The 18,541-nt window shown below is 44.7% G+C and overlaps 1 protein-coding gene across 1 annotated transcript; it reads left to right on the top strand.

Annotated features, from left to right (window-relative positions):
• Positions 1-13,353: 13,353 nt before the first annotated feature.
• On the top strand, positions 13,354-14,463 carry PAQR8 (progestin and adipoQ receptor family member 8). The gene is given in 2 exon segments (XM_033142692.1): positions 13,354-14,176; positions 14,178-14,463. Coding segments are annotated over 2 exon segments (1,056 nt in total). The 5' UTR covers positions 13,354-13,391; the 3' UTR covers positions 14,449-14,463.
• Positions 14,464-18,541: the final 4,078 nt, after the last annotated feature.

The raw sequence follows: 18,541 nt of genomic DNA, 5'->3' as shown, positions 1-18,541 counted from the left end.
CCTCTCTCTTTCAACTGCGTTGCGCGTTGCTTGAAGATGGGTTTTTGCCTCGGTTTTTCCATAGCGGCGAATCGGGCGCTCATCATCCTCCACCGTCAAGGAGGAAGGCGAGATGGGCTGCCCTTTATTGCTCAGAGAGCTGGTCCTTGGGACTCCACTGGCAGGGGACACTGGTGGAAGCCCTTTCTTACCCAGCTGGCCCGCCCTCATCTACCCCCTGCAATTAATTACAGGAGATCACACTCCAGATTACTTAAGTAGGATCACATTAACTTGTTGACCGGTCGGTTGGTGCTCACACTGGGGGGTGGGGTGGGGTGGGGTTAAGAGAATAGACTCTCCATAATCTTTCAACACAGCCCCATTGAATTGTCACCTGCTCCGTTTATTTTGAATATGGGATATTGTTGTTTCTTTAATACAGTAATCACCAAGAGTGCAATGTGTGTGTGTGTGTGTGTGTGTGTGTGTTTAGGGAAGTTTTAAAACTGTGATATTTTAAATGTATTTTAATGTTTGGTGGAAGCCACCCAGAGTGGCTGGGGAGACCCAGCCAGATGGGCAGGGTACAAATAATAAATTATTATTATTATTATTATTATTATTATTATTATTATTATTATTATCATTATCATTATTATGTGTTTGTGCTTTCATGAGGGAGATGAAGGGAGGTTCTCTTGCTCAGTTTTCTTACTGGATTATCTAATTGCCCATCAAATACTACACATGCAAGACCCAGGAATCTTGAGGAGGCCTGGAATGCCAAGATTCTTGTTTGTGTGCAAGAATCAAGCGCTGGTTGAAAAAGGAACAGGTCTGCTTTCTGCTTCAAAACTCCCAGCGAAAGGTGCTCAATGAGCTGTGTTGGTAGCCTAACTTGTCTCTGGGCCATAGCTGTCAACTTTTCCCTTTTTGTGCAAAAAATCCTGTTCGGAATAAGGGAATTTCCCTTTAAAAAAGGGGAAAGTTGACAGCTATGCAGATTTTCAAACCCCTGGATGGCTTGGGCCTATTGCCCTGTTATTGCTTGCACAGAGGAAGTCCGGGCTCCAACCTTCAAAGGTTTATAATGTCATTGGTTAGGTGTGGCAAGTCTTCAAAAGGAGCGCTTTGGAGGGAACTGGAGAAAAGTGCTGTGGTTATAAAAGCATCGCATGTGTACAACTTGCAGAATTAACAGTGGTAGAATTCACACAAAAGCGTTTACAGTTTATTAAGTTAATTAGGATTAGTGTGCCCCTCCTAGTAAGGGTAAAAGGAAGGAATGTTAACTTTTTCACTTCTCCATAAACAGTATAAGAAGCCACATTTTTGGCTGAAAAACCATGCAGAGGAATCTTATCACCACCATGCACTTCTGTTTTTAAGTTATTTTTGGTACTTAGAATAGTAGTTTAGTTTGTTTTGAGCCAATTTTGCAAGTGGGTAAGGAATGACAAACCTAGACAGCATCTTAAAAAGCAAAGACATCACCTTGCCGACAAAGGTCTGTATAGTTAAAGCTATGGTTTTCCCAGTAGTAATGTATGGAAGCGAGAGCTGGACCATAAAGAAGGCTGATCGCCGAAGAATTGATGCTTTTGGATTATGGTGCTGGAGGAGACTCTTGAGAGTCCCATGGACTGCAAGAAGATCAAACCTATCCATTCTGAAAAGAAATCAGCCCTGAGTGCTCACTAGAAGGACAGATCCTGAAGTTGAGGCTCCAGTACTTTGGCCACCTCATGAGAAGAGAAGACTCCCTGGAAAAGACCCTGATGTTGGGAAAGATGGAGGGTACAAGGAGAAGGGGACGACAGAGGATGAGATGGTTAGACAGTGTACTCGAAGCTACTAACATGAGTTTGGCCAAACTGCGAGAGGCAGTGAAGGATAGGCGTCGGACACGACTGAACAACAGCAACAAAGGAATGTTTATAATGACTTTCGTTGACAGACTTTTTTTTACGCTGTTACAGCCTTTAAGTGAAAATATTTCCTCTGTTTATTTGCGGATTTAAAGTTTTTTCCAGCTTTTGTGTAAATATAAATACACTGGATAACTTATCTTTTTATTGTTTTTTTCTGAATGCATAATGCTTTTATATATTCTTTGTTGTGGATCCATCATCCTTTCTCTCACACTTTCCAACTCAGTCTCCTGCTAAGCCCTAACCACAATTTCAGGCATAGTGCAAAAATTAGGAACAAACTAACTACCCGCTAATCAATTATTTCTCCAGCTACAGTCACTGACAAGTTCATTCAGCTTCATTTCTCCGTTAACATGATTTTTTAAATAAAAATCTGCATTAAAATGTGAATCTAAATATGTATTTGTGGAAATAGCCACCACTAGATATATTTTCTCTCACAGTACTAATCTTCAAATACATGTTGATATATCTTTTGAGCAGAGAACTGTGCCACCATAATTGGAGAACTGCAAGCTGCATTCTGATCCACACATTATTCTAGGAGGTGTAAGTCAGGTCAGCTAATACTGGAATTAAAGTACTATTGTATAAGTTACTAGCTGTAAGTTACTAGCTGGCCAGGCCACGCGTTGCTGTGGGTTTTTGTTTTTTTGCTTTTTAAAATTCTCCTGATCCCGAGAGTATTCTGGAAGCTCCTGTTTTCATTCTTCCCTGTCCCTTTAGAGCAGGGGTCACCAACCTTTTTCAGCCTTGGGCCGATCCACTGTCCCTCAGACCATGTGGTGGGCCGGACTATATTTTTTTTTGGGGGGGGGAATGAACTAATTCCTATGCCCCACAAATAACCCAGAGATGCATTTTACATAAAAGAACACATTCTACTCATGTAAAAACACCAGACATGCGAAGCTACAGCGGCCATTTTATGTAAGGGCAATGGCAACCTTATAGATCGTTCTCCCCCACCCCAGTCCCAAAATCACGCACCCCAGCGAAACAATCCCCTCAGAGCTGGTCTTACTCAGTGCGACCTCTCAGGCATGCCTCCTGCTCCGTGTTTTTTTTTCCCTCGGAGCATGCGAAGCTGTGGCGGCCATTTTAGGTGAGGGCACAGGCATTGTTGCTCTGGCCAGGTCTGATGATGTCGACGGGCCATCTGCCTTTCTATTGGATGCTGTTGGAGTCTTCATTCCTTTTGCTGGTGAGGTATAATAGGCGCACCATTTTTTGCCTTTATTCTATATTTTAGGCATGATAGGTGTGGTTTTTTTGAATTTTTATTATGCTAGATCCTTCCCCCCTGGTCATGTTACGCTTTGTCCTAAATTTGATGTGATTTGGTCCAGTGGTTACGGAGCAAGGTGGTGTCGGCCGCGCACGCAATGGGAACATATATATATATATATATATATATATATATATATATATATATATATATTCCCCTGAGGAACCATGCATTGCTCAGTTCTCCACTGGAGCTTGCAAAGGTCATAGAATTGAACTTAGCCTGTGCCAGGTTCTAACAGTGTTCGCTCATATACAGCATTTCTGTGAATTCAGTCTTGATTGGCTTTCTGCGTGCCATGCAATCACAGTTCTCACTGAAGTGTTTGCAGTGGATTCTGCTGCAGGCAGCTTTGCATGAGAATGCATGCATTCAAGGCCCAGGGGTCAGCAACCTTTTTCAGCCGTGGGCCCGTCCCTCAGACCTTGTGGGGGGCCGGACTATATTTTGAAAAGAAAAAAAATGAACGAATTCCTATGCCCCACAAATAACCCAGAGATGCATTTTAAATAAAAGGACACATTCTACTCACGTAAAAACACGCTGATTCCCAGACCGTCTGCGGGCTGGATTGAGAAGACGAATGGGCCGCATCCAGCCCCCGGGCCTTAGGTTGCCTACCCCTGGTTCAAGCCCATCAAACAAATAAATCGTGCCAAGTTGGTAGGGGTGCTGCCAAAGCCTTATGAGGAACAGTTGAGGGAGTCAAGTATGTTTCGCCTGCAGAATAAGAGACTGAGAGGAGATATGAGAGCCGTCTTCAGATATCTCAGGGGCTGTCACATGGAGCAAACTTATTTTCTCCTTCTCTGAAGGGTAGGACTTGAACCAGTGGCTTCAAATTACAAGAAAGGGGATTCTGGCTAAACATTAGGAAGAACTTTTTGACAGTAAGAGCTGCTTGGCACTGAACAGAACTCCCATGAGAGGTGGTGAACTCTCCTTCCTTGGAGGTTTTTAAGCAGAGGTTGGGTGGCCACCTGCCATGGATGCTTTAGTTGAGATTCCTGCATTGTAGGGGGTTGGACTACATGACCCTCAGGGTCCCTTCCAACTCGACAATTGTGATTTTACGTTGTGAACCACGCTGAGACCTGTCTGTATAGGGCGGTATACCACCATCGTCATAAACTTTATTGCACTAGCCAAAGGCCATGGCATCATTCACAAAGGGAACAAACAGAAAAACAACAATAACCATAAAAACACCCAGGCACTGCAGATACAATAAACCACAATCACGTCTCCTAAGAATTATTTTTTGTATACCAGGGTGGCCAACTTCCAAGAGACTGCGATCTACTTACAGAGTTAAAAACTGGCAGTGATCTACCCCCTTTTGGGGGGTTCAGGTCAAAGTTGTTGAGCTTTTCTTAGGAAGGAAAGTCCTGTGAAAATTGTTGAGCTTTTTTAGGGAGCAGTAAAGCGACACTGAGCTTTCTTTTCTTTTTTTTTAGGAAGGAAAGCCCTGTTTTTGGTGGTTCAGGTCATTTTAGGGGTGCAGGGCAAAGATGTGGGTTTTTTTTAGGGGAGCCAAAGTTTTTTTTAGCTTCTTTGGGGGGGAGCCACTGACGTCCAGTGATCACGACCTACCTGTTGGACATGCCTGTTGCATACGATAGAATAGTAAGGGGTCCTCAGGTAGAATGTGCCAAGTTAAATGTCCGAATCACCTTTGCAATTGACCTCTATTTTATCTAGTTCTCTTCTCCTGACCTTCTTAGCTGCCAACGCTTATGGTGCTACTTTATCAGTTACGAAGTCATCAGTATCACTCAGCGGCCATTTCACCCTTTCCGCCCTGTTCCAGTGTGTTCCATTCGTGAGCAGGGGAAACGGTCTCTTGGTTCTCTATATAGCGGGCATTGCAATAAATATCAGTGTGGTGGAGTCTCCTTCTTTGAAGGTCTTGAAGCGGAGGCTTGACAGCCATCTGCCAGGAATGCTTTGATGGTGTTTCCTGCTCGGCAGGGGGTTGGACTGGATGGCCCTTGTGGTCTCTTCCAACTCTAGGATTCTATGATTCTAAATAGCGGTACAGTCCGCAAGGTTGCCCACACAGACAAAGTCTCTCCTTGTACTGTACTTTGCCATACTGACCATCCGCCACCGTCGTGGGCATCGACTGGAATCGTAATTCTGTAAAGGCGATTCTTAGTACGGCAAGTGGGAGCTTTGTCAGATATCTAGCTCAGATGTGCTCCGTTTTGATAAGTGGTAACTATGGTGAACTTTTGGTAGAGGCAATCGTGGTTAAATCCCATTCTGCATCAGACCCGAAGAGACAATCTCTTAAGTGCCCCTTGGGCGGTATACATTTTTTAAAATAAATAAAAAATAATACAGTGCTGTGATTTTGTGATTATAACTGCTGTATTTCGCCCCTGCTTCTTTGCTGTGTCCTCCTAGGAGTCCTTATCTGCTACTACAGGTGAAACTCGAAAAATTAGAATATCGTGGAAGGTTCATTTATTCAGTAATTCAACTTAAAAGGTGAAACTAATATATGCGATAGACTCATGACATGCAAAGCGAGATATGTCAAGCCTTCATTGTTATAATTGTGATGATTATGGCGTACAGCTGATGAGAACCCCAAATTAACAATTTCAACTTTGGGGTTTTCATCAGCTGCACGCCATAATCATCACAATTATAACAAAGGCTTGACATATCTCGCTTGCATGTCATGAGTCTATCTCATATATTAAACTCCAGTAGCTAGTGTAAACAATTGCTTACATAAATGGACTTTTCCACTATATTCTAATTTTTCAAGTTTCACCTGTATTTTGTGATTTTAGGCATCCTATGTTTTGTAGCGGCCATTGCATCACACACAAATAAAATCAATCTTACCTCCATAGAAAAGGTTTAAAAATAATTAGAAAGTTGGGGGAAATAATTTGCCAGTGTACTGCATCTAACCTTTTTCTAAACTAGAACTCCTTCAGACATTTTGGGAGGAGTATTACATAGGACACTACCCCCCCCCCAAATGCCAAGCGCAGCAAACAAAGATAGCTACACTGATACTTATGGAAACACGTCCTAAAAGTAAAAACAGTGGAATATTGAAGCATAGAAATGCCGAATTCTGTACTCCCTAGGGACACATGAGCAGAAATTTGCAGATGGGAGTATATGAGCTCAGCATCCCGTTTTAGCACTGCATCAGCCAGATGTACCTGTAATTAAGAACTGGTTGCCCAATGCCAGATGTATTATGCAGAAGACACCTTACAGAATGCTAGTCCGACCCATCCGAGAGATGCTGTCCTTTCTGTTTAAACTGACTTAAACAAGTTTTAAAATCTCTTGCAGCTGTGAAAATGAGCTTGAAAGTGTGTGGGCAATGCCTCTTGGCATTTCAGAAGCTGTGCGGAAGGACTGGGGGGGGGAGAGGATGATTAGAAAAAAACTGGGCACTTCCCAGCACTATCCGGAGTACAGTTTTCTGGCTATAGCAATACCCATTTTATCCTCACGTTCTTTAATTCGTGCACCAGCTAGTTGCGCCTCCCCCATTCTCTTTAATTTGCACCGTCTAAGTTACTCAGACAAGTTGCACACAAATGCTGTTATCTCGGAGTAGCCAAAATAATTCGAAGCCCTCCGAAGGATAGAGGGGCAAGCTGAGGCTGAAATAGATGAATATAGCTCTTCAGCAAACGGCTGCGCCCACGCAGAAATGAGAGAATAGAAGCTTTGTGGAAGGGAAACAGTGATGGCTGCTGACCTTGGGCTTTTCAGTCTGTAATGTTAATTTCTCGCTGCTTTGTTTCCCTCATCACCACATGACTGCTGAAGCTGGCAAGTTGTTCTTGTTTGCTAGTGGTCCTGGAATTTCTCAAATGAAGGATTCAGCGAGTGCTGTTGATTTTTTATATTTTTAGCTTGTTTTCCATCTCTTGAGTGTTTTCTGGATGTTCGGATATTTTCTGAGAAATCTTGACTCTTAATTTAACTCTTCCAACACCAATGTTTTCATCAAGGCACCACAGATGTTTTGTTCCACATATCCAAGCAGCAGGAGATGGTTATCTGTGGTCATGGGAAACTTGTAGAACAGATTTTCTTAGTGCAATTGTGATAAAGCAAAGATGTCCTTTGCACCTGCTAATAATGAACTGGGGTGTGTGGGGGATTACGTGGTTCCTAATAACATATTTAGCATCAGTTTGGACCTTAGTACTGAATGGAAACTGTGTGGAAGACGCTGTCATTACAAAGCGAGAAAACAAGTGGATAGAACAGCAACAACAAAAAGCCAATGAAAGCCCTCACAGAGTTAGCCGTCATCATCCAGACCTTTTGATTTTGTGTTGGGAGGGTGTGTGTGTGTGAAGTTGAGTATGGCTGCTCTTTCTGTTTCAGGGAAAGATGAAACAGCGAGTTCTGAATTAATTTAAACTTCAAAAATAGTTGTTTTGAAAAGGAGCTCTGGTTGAGGTGGGTGTGAGAATTAGGCTCCCTTTCGCTGGAACTTAAGTTTTCAACAGTGGAGGAGTGGGAATTTGGTAACAACTGTGAAGTGGGTGGAGAAAATCATTTGACTTTCACAGGAGGGAAGAGTTGGCAAATTATTATGTGGCCAGAGGGACTTTTTCTCTTCCCCTTTCCTCCTCCTCCTCCTTTTTTAAAAAAATAAATTGTTGATTGAAGCCGCTAGGAACCACGACTCATGCTACACACACTTTCAAAACAGAGCAAGAAATCACCATGTGCATTGTATTGAGGGGGGGGGGGGGGAGAGAGAGATGGCTGCCTTGCCTATTGTAATTGTAAGCTAACTATCCACCCTCTTGGAAGTCCACCTCCCTCACTGGATCCTGCTCTTCAGGAGGGTTTCTGCACAGGCAACAACCTTTGGAATTTAGCTGGACCTGGCCTTAGTGAAATGCCAGCATGAAGCAGCTGGAGGTGTAGTACAAAAGCAAGGAACAATAGGCTGCCAGCTAAGAATGCCAAACAATTGGGGGCATGCGGAGAGGATCTTGCTTTCAAAACTGAGGAGCACAATGATTTTTAATAGTTTCCTGTCTCCCCACTGGGGTGTTAGGGGAGGTGTACTACCTCTGGTAGGGGACATGTCCTGCTCCTTCTGGGGAGGCTTGCCCTCCTTTGGTCCACACCATGTGTGCGCATAGTAACAATAGTAATCTGTTCCTTTAAATGTTAGCCTGCCTGCAAGTATTTAACCTGGAGAGAGTTTGAGTCCGCATTAGCTATATTGGAATGATGGGAGTCTGAGTCACTTTGAACAGCTTAGCTGTGTTTAATATCCTAGTTCTGATTTGATGGTGAGTACATGAATCTTTATTAAGCCTTTTTATTGTATATTTGAACTCATATTTCTAGTAAAGTTGATGGTTTTGTACTGTTGTTATCAAAGATAAAGTCCAGACCTTGACAAAACTGCTGGTGAAACGGGAAGATTTGAAGCTGGCCACCCGTCGGGAGGACATACCCACACGTCTGAATGACTTTGTATAACCCATAGCTGTCAACTTTTCCCTTTTCTTGCGAGGAATCCTATTCGGAATAAGGGAATTTCCCTTTAAAAAAGGGAAAAGTTGACAGCTATGGTATAACCTTCTCCAACATTGGGAAGATAGACCCATACATCTTATAGATTTTTGCATAACCATCTTTAACATTATGTTGTTGTTGTTCAGTCGTTCAGTCGTGTCCGACTCTTCGTGACCCCATGGACCAGAGTACGCCAGGCACGCCTATCCTTCACTGCCTCTCGCAGTTTGGCCAAACTCATGTTAGTAGCTTCAAGAACACTGTCCAACCATCTCATCCTCTGTCGTCCCCTTCTCCTTGTGCCCTCCGTCTTTCCCAACATTAAGGCCTTTTCCAGGGAGTCTTCTCTTCTCATGAGGTGGCCAAAGTACTGGAGCCTCAACTTCAGGATCTGTCCTTCCAGTGAGCACTCAGGGCTGATTTCTTTGAGAATGGATAGGTTTGATCTTCTTGCAGTCCACGGGACTCTCAAGAGTCTCCTCCAGCACCATAATTCAAAAGCATCAATTCTACGGCGATCAGCCTTCTTTATGGTCCAGCTCTCACTTCCGTACATTACTACTGGGAAAACCATAGCTTTAACTATACGGACTTTTGTCGGCAAGGTGATGTCTTTGCTTTTTAAGATGCTGTCTAGGTTTGTCATTGCTTTTCTCCCAAGAAGCAGGCGTCTTCTGATTTCGTGACTGCTGTCACCATCTGCATTGATCATGGAACCCAAGAAAGTGAAATCTCTCACTGCCTCCATTTCTTCCCCTTCTATTTGCCAGGAGGTGATGGGACCAGTGGCCATGATCTTAGTTTTTTTGATGTTGAGCTTCAGACCATATTTTGCGCTCTCTTCTTTCACCCTCATTAAAAGGTTCTTCAATTCTTCCTCACTTTCTGCCATCAAGGTAGTATCATCAGCATATCTGAGGTTGTTGATATTTTTTCCGGCAATCTTAATTCCGGTTGGGGATTCATCCAGTCCAGCCTTTCGCATGATGTATTCTGCATATAAGTTAAATAAGCAGGGAGACAATATACAGCCTTGTCGTACTCCTTTCCCAATTTTGAACCAATCAGTTGTTCCATATCCAGTTCTAACTGTAGCTTCTTGTCCCACATAGAGATTTCTCAGGAGGCAAATGAGGTGATCCGGCACTCCCATTTCTTTAAGAACTTGCCATAGTTTGCTGTGGTCGACACAGTCAAATGCTTTTGCATAATCAATGAAGCAGAAGTAGATGTTTTTCTGGAACTCTCTGGCTTTCTCCATAATCCAGCGCATGTTTGCAATTTGGTCTCTGGTTCCTCTGCCCCTTCGAAATCCAGCTGCACTTCTGGGAGTTCTCGGTCCACATACTGCTTAAGCCGGCCTTGTAGAATTTTAAGCATAACCTTGCTAGCGTGTGAAATGAGTGCAATTGTGCGGTAGTTGGAGCATTCTTTGGCACTGCCCTTCTTTGGGATTGGGATGTAGACTGATCTTCTCCAATCCTCTGGCCACTGCTGAGTTTTCCAAACTTGCTGGCATATTGAGTGCAGCACCTTAACAGCATCCTCTTTTAAAATTTTAAATAGTTCAGCTGGAATATCATCACTTCCCACTGGCCTTGTTGTTAGCAAGGCTTCTAAGGCCCATTTGACTTCACTCTCCAGGATGTCTGGCTCAAGGTCAGCAACCACATTTCCTGGGGTGTATGAGACCTCCATATCTTTCTGGTATAATTCCTCTGTGTATTCTTGCCACCTCTTCTTGATGTCTTCTGCTTCTGTTAGGTCCTTTCCACTTTTGTCCTTAATTGTGGTAATCTTTGTACGAAATGTTCCTTTCATATCTCCAATTTTCTTGAATAAATCTCTGGTTTTTTCCCATTCTGTTATTTTCCTCTATTTCTTTGCATGCTCGTTTAGAAAGGCCCTCTTGTCTCTCCTTGCTATCTTTGGAAATCTGCATTCAATTTCCTGTATCTTTCACGATCTCCTTCGCATTTTGCTTGTATCTCTCCCCCGCTATTTGTAAGGCCTCATTGGTCAGCCACTTTGCTTTCTTGCATTTCTTTTTCATTGGATGGTTTTCGTTGCTGTCTCCTGTATAATGTTACGAGCCTCCATTCCACAGTTCTTCAGGTACTCTATCCACCAAATCTAAATCCTTGAACCTGTTCTTCACTTCAACTGTGTATTCATAAGGAATTTGATTTAGATTGAATCTTACTGGCCCAGTGGTTTTTCCTACTTTCTTCAGTTTAAGCTGGGATTTTGCTATAAGAAGCTGATGATCTGAGCCACAGTCAGCTCCAGGTCTTGTTTTTTGCTGAGTGTATAGAGCTTCTCCATCTTTGGCTGCAGAGAATATAATCAATCTGATTTCGATGTTGCCCATCTTGGTGATGTCCATGTGTAGAGTCGTCTCTGTGTTGTTGGAAAAGAGTGTTTGTGATGACCAGCTTGTTCTCTGAAGAACTCTATTAGCCTTTGCCCTGCTTCATTTTGATCTCCAAGGCCAAACTTGCCGGTTGTTCCTTTTATCTCTTGACTTCCTACTTTAGCATTCCAATCCCCTATAATGAGAAGAACATCCTTCTTTGGTGTCATTTCTATAAGGTGTTGTAAGTCTTCATAGAATTGATCAATTTCGGTTTCTCAGCACTGGTAGTTGGTGCATAAACTTGGATTACTGTGATGTTTAAAAGGACTGCCTTGGATTCGTATCGAGATCATTCTATCATTTTTGAAGTTGCATCCCAGTACAGCTTTCGCCACTCTTTTGTTGACTATGAGGGCCACTCCATTTCTTTTACGGGATTCCTGCCCACAGTAGTAGATATGATAGTCATCCGAACTGAATTCGCCCATTCCTGTCCATTTTAGTTCACTGATGCCTAGGATGTCAATGTTTATTCTTGCCATCTCATTTTTTACCACATCCAGCTTACCAAGGTTCATGGTTCTTACATTCCAGGTTCCTATGCAATACTTTTCTTTACAGCATTGGACTTTCCTTTCGCTTCCAGGCATATCCGCAACTGAGCGTCCTTTCGGCTTTGGCCCAGCCGCTTCATCAGCTCTGGATCTACTTGTACTTGTCCTCCGCTCTTCCCCAGTAGCATGTTTGGACGCCTTCCGACCTGAGGGGCTCATCTTCCAGCGTCATATCTTTTATATGCCTGTTGTCTTTGTCCATGGAGTTTTCTTGGCAGGGATACTGGAGCGGCTTGCCAGTTCCTTCTCCAGGTGGATCACGTTTGGTCCAAACTCTCCGCTATGACCTGTCCATCTTGACCTGTCCATAGCTTGCCTGAGTAATTCAAGCCCCTTCGCCACGACAAGGCAGTGATCCATGAAGGGGGCAGTGATCCATGAAGGGGTTTAACATTATATTGCACTTTGAATCAGCACATTGATGTTTGAAAGCATATATAGGCTTTGCTCTGAGGAATATCTATGTATACTTTTTGTATGCTATTGTTAGTTTAGTTCTATAATTAATACATTTCTATCCAGAGATATAAGGGACCCAGGTGGCGCTGTGGGTTAAACCACAGAGTCTAGGGCTTGCTGATCAGAAGGTCGGCGGTTCGAATCCCTGCCAAGGGGGGAGCTCCCGTTGCTCGGTCCCAGCTCCTGCCCACCTAGCAGTTCGAAAGCACATCAAAGTGCAAGTAGATAAATAGGTACCGCTCTGGCGGGAAAGTAAACGGCGTTTCCGTGCGCTGCTCTGGATCGCCAGAAGCGGCTTAGTCATGCTGGCCACATGACCCAGAAGCTGTCTGCGGACAAACGCTGGCTCCCTCGGCCTATAGAGCGAGATGAGCACCGCAACCCCAGAGTCGGACACGACTGGACCTGATGGTCAGAGGGTATTTTATCTGCGGTACAGATACCGTGACTGTCTGTTGTTGTTTCTACCCCTCCAAAAATGGCTTTGACTGGCCTGCTAAACCAGGTGAGGGAGGTGACGGGTCTCAAACCCTCCGTGTGCTCCGGCTGATTGAGTGGACAAGACCAAGAGTGGGTCCAATGGTCAAAAAGGCGGTTTCTGCACATGCTGTGGAGGGAAATGAGGGCAGATGGGCCTCCTCGATGAGCTACCTTTCCAGGTTGCTGAGCCCCACCTGCCCCTCAGTTTCCTTTACAGCACGTGCAGAAGCCTCCTTTCTGACAGGTATCGCGGTAAGAATGCACACGTTTTAGTTTCCAAGATCCGTGAAGGGGAGCGGGAGTCAACGAATGCATCCCATAAGCGGAAGGGCTTCTGCAGGAGGGCTTTCTGCCCCCAAAATTGCCTCAGGGAAGTTGAGGGAACTGCCACAACTGTACATGGAGGATCATTCCCTCTGAGAAGCTGAAACGCTTGCCCAGATGGGACCATCACCTTAGTGTAACGTTGAATTCCTCCTAGGATGTGTGGTTGTTTTCTTAAAACAAGTTTAATAGCAGCTTTGCAGGGGAGGAAGAGACCGTATACAGAAGACTTGAGTTCCACCCCCCCTTGCTCCTGCCTTCTGTCCATAATTCTTAGATGTCGTTGTGACACACAGTGACATACACAGAGACTATGAAATATCTGCCTCTGCTTATTTTCAGTTTCTGCTCTTGCTAATGGCTTCTCTTTCTCTTTTCGCTCCAGGGATCCCACCAGGACCTCGCCCACACACTTTGGCACGATGACAGCCATCCTGGAACGGATCAGCACCTTGTCCGTCAGCGGACAGCAACTCCGCCGGCTCCCAAAGCTCTTAGAAGAAGGCTTCCCCAAGATGCCCGGCACCGTCAAAGAATCCGATGTCCCTCAGCTCTTCCGGGAGCCGTACATCCAAGCTGGGTATCGCCCCACGGGGCAGCGTTGGCGCTACTACTTCTTCAGCCTCTTCCAGAAGCACAACGAGGTGGTGAACGTCTGGACCCACCTGCTGGCAGCTTTGGCTGTGCTGCTGAGGTTTCATGTTTTTGCGGAAGCGGAGGAGTTGACTTTGGAAGTCCAGTCTCTGCCCCTCTTCCTCTTTGTCCTCTCCTCTGTCACCTATCTCACTTGCAGCCTCTTGGCTCATCTCTTGCAGTCCAAGTCTGAGATGTTTCACTACACCTTCTACTTTGTGGACTACGTTGGCGTCAGCGTGTACCAGTACGGGAGTGCCTTGGCCCATTTCTATTACAGCTCTGACCAAGCCTGGTACGACAAGTTCTGGCTGTTCTTCCTGCCGGCGGCCGCCTTCTGCGGGTGGCTCTCCTGCGCCGGCTGCTGCTACGCCAAGTACCGCTACCGACGCCCTTACCCCGTCATGAGGAAAGTGTGCCAGGTGATCCCAGCAGGGCTGGCCTTCATCTTGGACATCAGCCCCGTGGCACACCGCGTGGTCATGTGCCACCTTGAAGGTTGCGAGGAGACGGCGGCCTGGTACCACACTTTCCAGATACTTTTCTTCCTCGTCAGCGCTTATTTCTTCCTGCCCGGTTCCCGAGAAATACTTCCCGGGTTCCTGCGACATCGTTGGCCATGCCCACCAGATCTTCCACGCCTTCCTGGCCATCTGCACACTCTCCCAGCAGGAAGCCATCTTCCTGGATTACAAGAACAGGCAAGACATCTTCCGCAGGCGGCATGGACCCCTCTCCGTCATTCTGTCCTGCGGCTCCTTCTTTGGCTTGGTGGCTTGCAGTGCTGTCACCGCACACCTGCTGCAGCGCAGGATCAGGGCGGAGCTGGCCGTAAAGGATTCCTGAGGGATCGCCGTGGGGACAGGACTCGGGCCCGGCCTGCTTGAAGGAAAAACCCAGCAAAGATGAGCTGCATATAAATACTGTATACAAGTAAATTAACAAAGGGAGTTGCCTCTATAAATTATAGACAAGGAATTGCTTTCAGTCTGGAACTACCATAAAAAGCTGCCTTATGTCCTAAACATTTCTTCTTCTTTTTAACTTCAGTGTAACAATTGCTGGCCAAAGAAGCTTTTTAGGGAGATGTTTCTAAGTTGTCCTGCTCGTGAGTTACCTGCTGAAATTTGTATGTATGTCCAAAGAGAAGTGGGAACGGATAATAACCTAAAAAGGGAAGTGCCATGGAATTGCCCATTTACAAAGCACAATTCTAACTGAAGTACTAAATATGTGTCTGTCACCAATGGATGTCAGGGTTCACGTACCTGAAAACCAAAAGTAGGTGTGTGTGTGTGGTGTGTGTGTGTGTGTGTGTGTGTGTGTTTGGAGGAAATCCCTACATATAGCAAAGTAGCATGTCAGGGAGAAGACCAGACCAGACCTCATCCACCTGCCATGCTACTGCAGGAGTTTTGTTTTTGTTATGGGAGGCATTTAATAGTTTGAATTGCTACCTGCAACTGGAGACAGCGCATCATAAGTGCAGGTTTATGAACTCAGGAGAACTGGGTTGTAGATCCAGGTATATGGCGAAGCTTGGAAGGGTTAAGGGACATAACCTGATTTGGTCTGTTCCATTTTAGTTACCTGTGGCCCTGAGGCTTCAACTTCCTCCTGACTTGTAAATTTCAGGAATAAATATTTTACATGTCAGTAATAGTACAGATAGTGCAAACAGGAGTAATGTTTGGTCTCAGTGATCTGTTTACCACTGATTTAGGTATTTGTGAATTCACAGCTCTTTTGTGGGAGAGATGCCCTGTCCAAATTCCATTTTTCTTCTGTGAGTTCCTGTTTGTTTAACCATAGCAAACGATTCCCCCATAGCAAAAGAGGAACCTTCCCCTAGGTGTGTGTCCTCCCCCCTTGCCCCTCCCCCCCGCCTCCTGAGTTGGTGGAGGAGAAGCAAGGTAATGTTGTCATACATGCAATTTTATCTTGCTCATCTGATCCGTTGGCTCTCACAGTTTTTCTTCCGTCGTTGAGATGTTTCAGATAGCGCAGCCGGCTTCCCTCTGCAACTCGCTTGAAGGATCTTGGGATGTGGAAAATAGGAGGGGAGAACATTTCAGCAGAACAGATATGAGAGAAAGGGAGATGGTGGGAGTCCATTTTGATGGGGTCCAGCTGGCTGTGAAGACTGGTTTTGACAGGGGCTCTATGACCGTAAAATTGCCTGCTTCTCCATCACCCTCCTGGATCCTTTTATGCTCTGACTGAAAAGGTCTGTAGCTGCCATCTCTCTAGAAAATGATCTTGTATCTCCCAACGGCTGTTATTTTTGTGTAGCCTGGTTCCTCCTCCTTAGCCCATTTCTGTGGCCTCTGCTGCACACTCCGGCTCAAATCAGCTGTCTGGGTAATGCGGTGAGACTTTTCTGCTCCCTTCTTTACTTTTAAACATACCCAGAGAGGGGCTGGCGATGTCTTCATCCGATGCACGTTGCCTGTTTTGGCTTCCCCACGCCTGCAGCCTCTCCCCACAACTCCAAAGCAGCCGTCTTCGTTTATGCACTGGCTATCTCAAATGTACACACCTCCGCTTAACCACAAAATTAACGTGACTTACGTTTTGAAATCAGATGGAAATTGGCTTGTGGAAAACTACAAGATAGATACGGATTGTAGCTAATGTCTTGTACGCACAGCTTCAAACACCAGCCACGGGAACGAACTGGAACCAGAGTAAATGTCATGTGTACACAGGCAGCCTAAGATATAGGAGCTTCGAACCCTCCATTCACTTCCAGCTGTTCCTGCTATCCTTCCACTCTGCACGGGGTGAGCTCTGGGACCTGTGTTTCTTTTGAGAATGAGATACAGTCGTACCTTGGAAGTCAAACGGAATCCGTTCCAGAAGTCTGTTCGACTTCCAAACCGTTCTAAAACCAAAGTGCGGCTTCTGGTTGGCTCCAGGAGGCTCCTGCAGCCAATCGGAAGCTGCGGAAGCCTCATCGGACGTTCGGGTTCCAAAAGAACGTTCGCAAACCGGAAAAATCACTTCTGGGTTTGCGGCATTTGGGAGCCAAAATGTCCCAAGGCGTTTGGGATCCAAGGTACGACTGTAATGGTATTAAATTGCTACCCCAGTCTTGCCCACCTCGAAAGGACACACATATTCACCCTAATCATTGAAGGAAGTCCAGTTAGGCTAGATTTACAAATGCACCAGAAGTCCTGAGATGATAAGATCACTTTAGACTGCATCAGGTATATATATAATTTTTAAATGCACACATGTACTGCCTAGAATGATTTAGCCACCTTGCAGTGCTAGTTTAATATTTTGCACTGGTGTTTATTTTTTAAAATATAATTCCTATCTGCGGAGTAGTGGGTACCGTACATTCTGCTATCTAATTCTTCTGCATAAACCTATCCACAAGACACATCTTGGACCAGATTAAGAACACACTGCAGGTGTCAACATCTTCTTAGATGAAGCAAGGCTGGCGTGACTGATGGGTTTTGGTTTCACTGATAGTTTAGGGACCATGGTCTTCCATCTTCTCCTCAGTTCCTTCCCTTCCCATACCTCCCTCCCTGGGCCCAGCTTCACAATGTAGTTTAGGGACAGCTCCTTTGGAAGATGGAACATGCAGAAATTCAGCACTTCATGAAAATTTAAAACAACGATAGAGAAAGAAATACTCGGGGATTGGTAATCGGATATGGAGCCATTCTTTCATTAGAGCAATTTGAACGCATGCTGAGCTTGACTGTGAACAAATACAACGGGAACCCAGCGAGTCTTGGGCCTAGGCAGGATGAGGCTGTGTTCAAAGCTCGGTTACCATGGGACCAGGTTTCTTTGTTGGTAGGGAATCGGCATGAAATATTAATTTCTCCTTTGGCTTGAAGGGTAGATTTTTGCATAAAATTGACTCCTGTGCTGCTTGCTCTGCAGCAGTCAATGAGGCGTATCACTCAAACTCGGGTCACTGAGTGTTGCAGCTGCACTTTCTACCTTTGAAGCTGTTCTTGCTTTGTGTGCCACTCAGAATCACACGTGTAAAGAAGGACCCCCAGTTTCCAGCAAAATGTAATTATCAACTGAGACAACTGACAGGCTCCACTGACAGGCATCATGTTATCTCCTAGCATGTCGCTGTATTTAAACGGTGTTAAACACGAACATGTGTGTGTATTTGGAGGCATGTAATGTAAAACTCAGTAATAACAGAAAACAACTTTTCCAAGCTACTTTTGACCCAGAACAGTGCATATCTGAAAGCCATTCTGTCTGTTGTGCCAGAATATGATAGATTCTGGACAGTAACAATTCAGGTTGCAGCAGGGCCCATAGGTGTGTCGTTTTTCAAATGCTGCCCCTTTGTAAAATCTAAACATCTCCCTTTGTGCTGCAAACTAATACAGAATAAAGGAATGCGGTGTACTAAACCTTTGTCTCTGACGTGATGGTTTACTACATGCGATCTTTTTACACCACTGAGCATTCAAAAGGAGGACGACCCGCCCCACTTTTGCAGGCCGAAGTAGTACAAAGAGAACACGCTTTATTCTCTGTAGATCACCTTCATGAATTTGGTGAAAGTGAGTTTGGCTTATGTAGATTTTTTTTTAAAAGGCATTTAGTCTAATGCTTCTGGTTCAAGTGCACCTCTTGCTTGTACTCACCCAAAGTTGTTAATACAGTATAAGATATTCAAATATGTGCTAAAATTATTTGAAGAACCCTTGTCGGCCGATTTCACTTTTAAATTACCTCAAATTGAAAACTTAACCACCCAGAAAAAAGGAACGCATGAAATGTCATGTTGGATATCTTTAAAATATAAGAAGAGAATTGATATGTTCATCATTCTGAACTGGTGGACTGGCATGAAAATTCTCATTGATTTTAGACCACCACCTAGTGGTATAAGAAACCAAGATTTTCTGATAGCTTTAAAACTTTGGACTTGAGATGTGTTTAA

This window comes from Lacerta agilis, chromosome 3, assembly GCF_009819535.1.
Source record: "Lacerta agilis isolate rLacAgi1 chromosome 3, rLacAgi1.pri, whole genome shotgun sequence".
In the NCBI taxonomy this organism is placed as follows: domain Eukaryota; kingdom Metazoa; phylum Chordata; class Lepidosauria; order Squamata; family Lacertidae; genus Lacerta; species Lacerta agilis.
The sequence above is the reverse complement of the archived record's forward strand: the minus strand, read 5'-3'. Positions and strand labels throughout refer to the sequence as shown.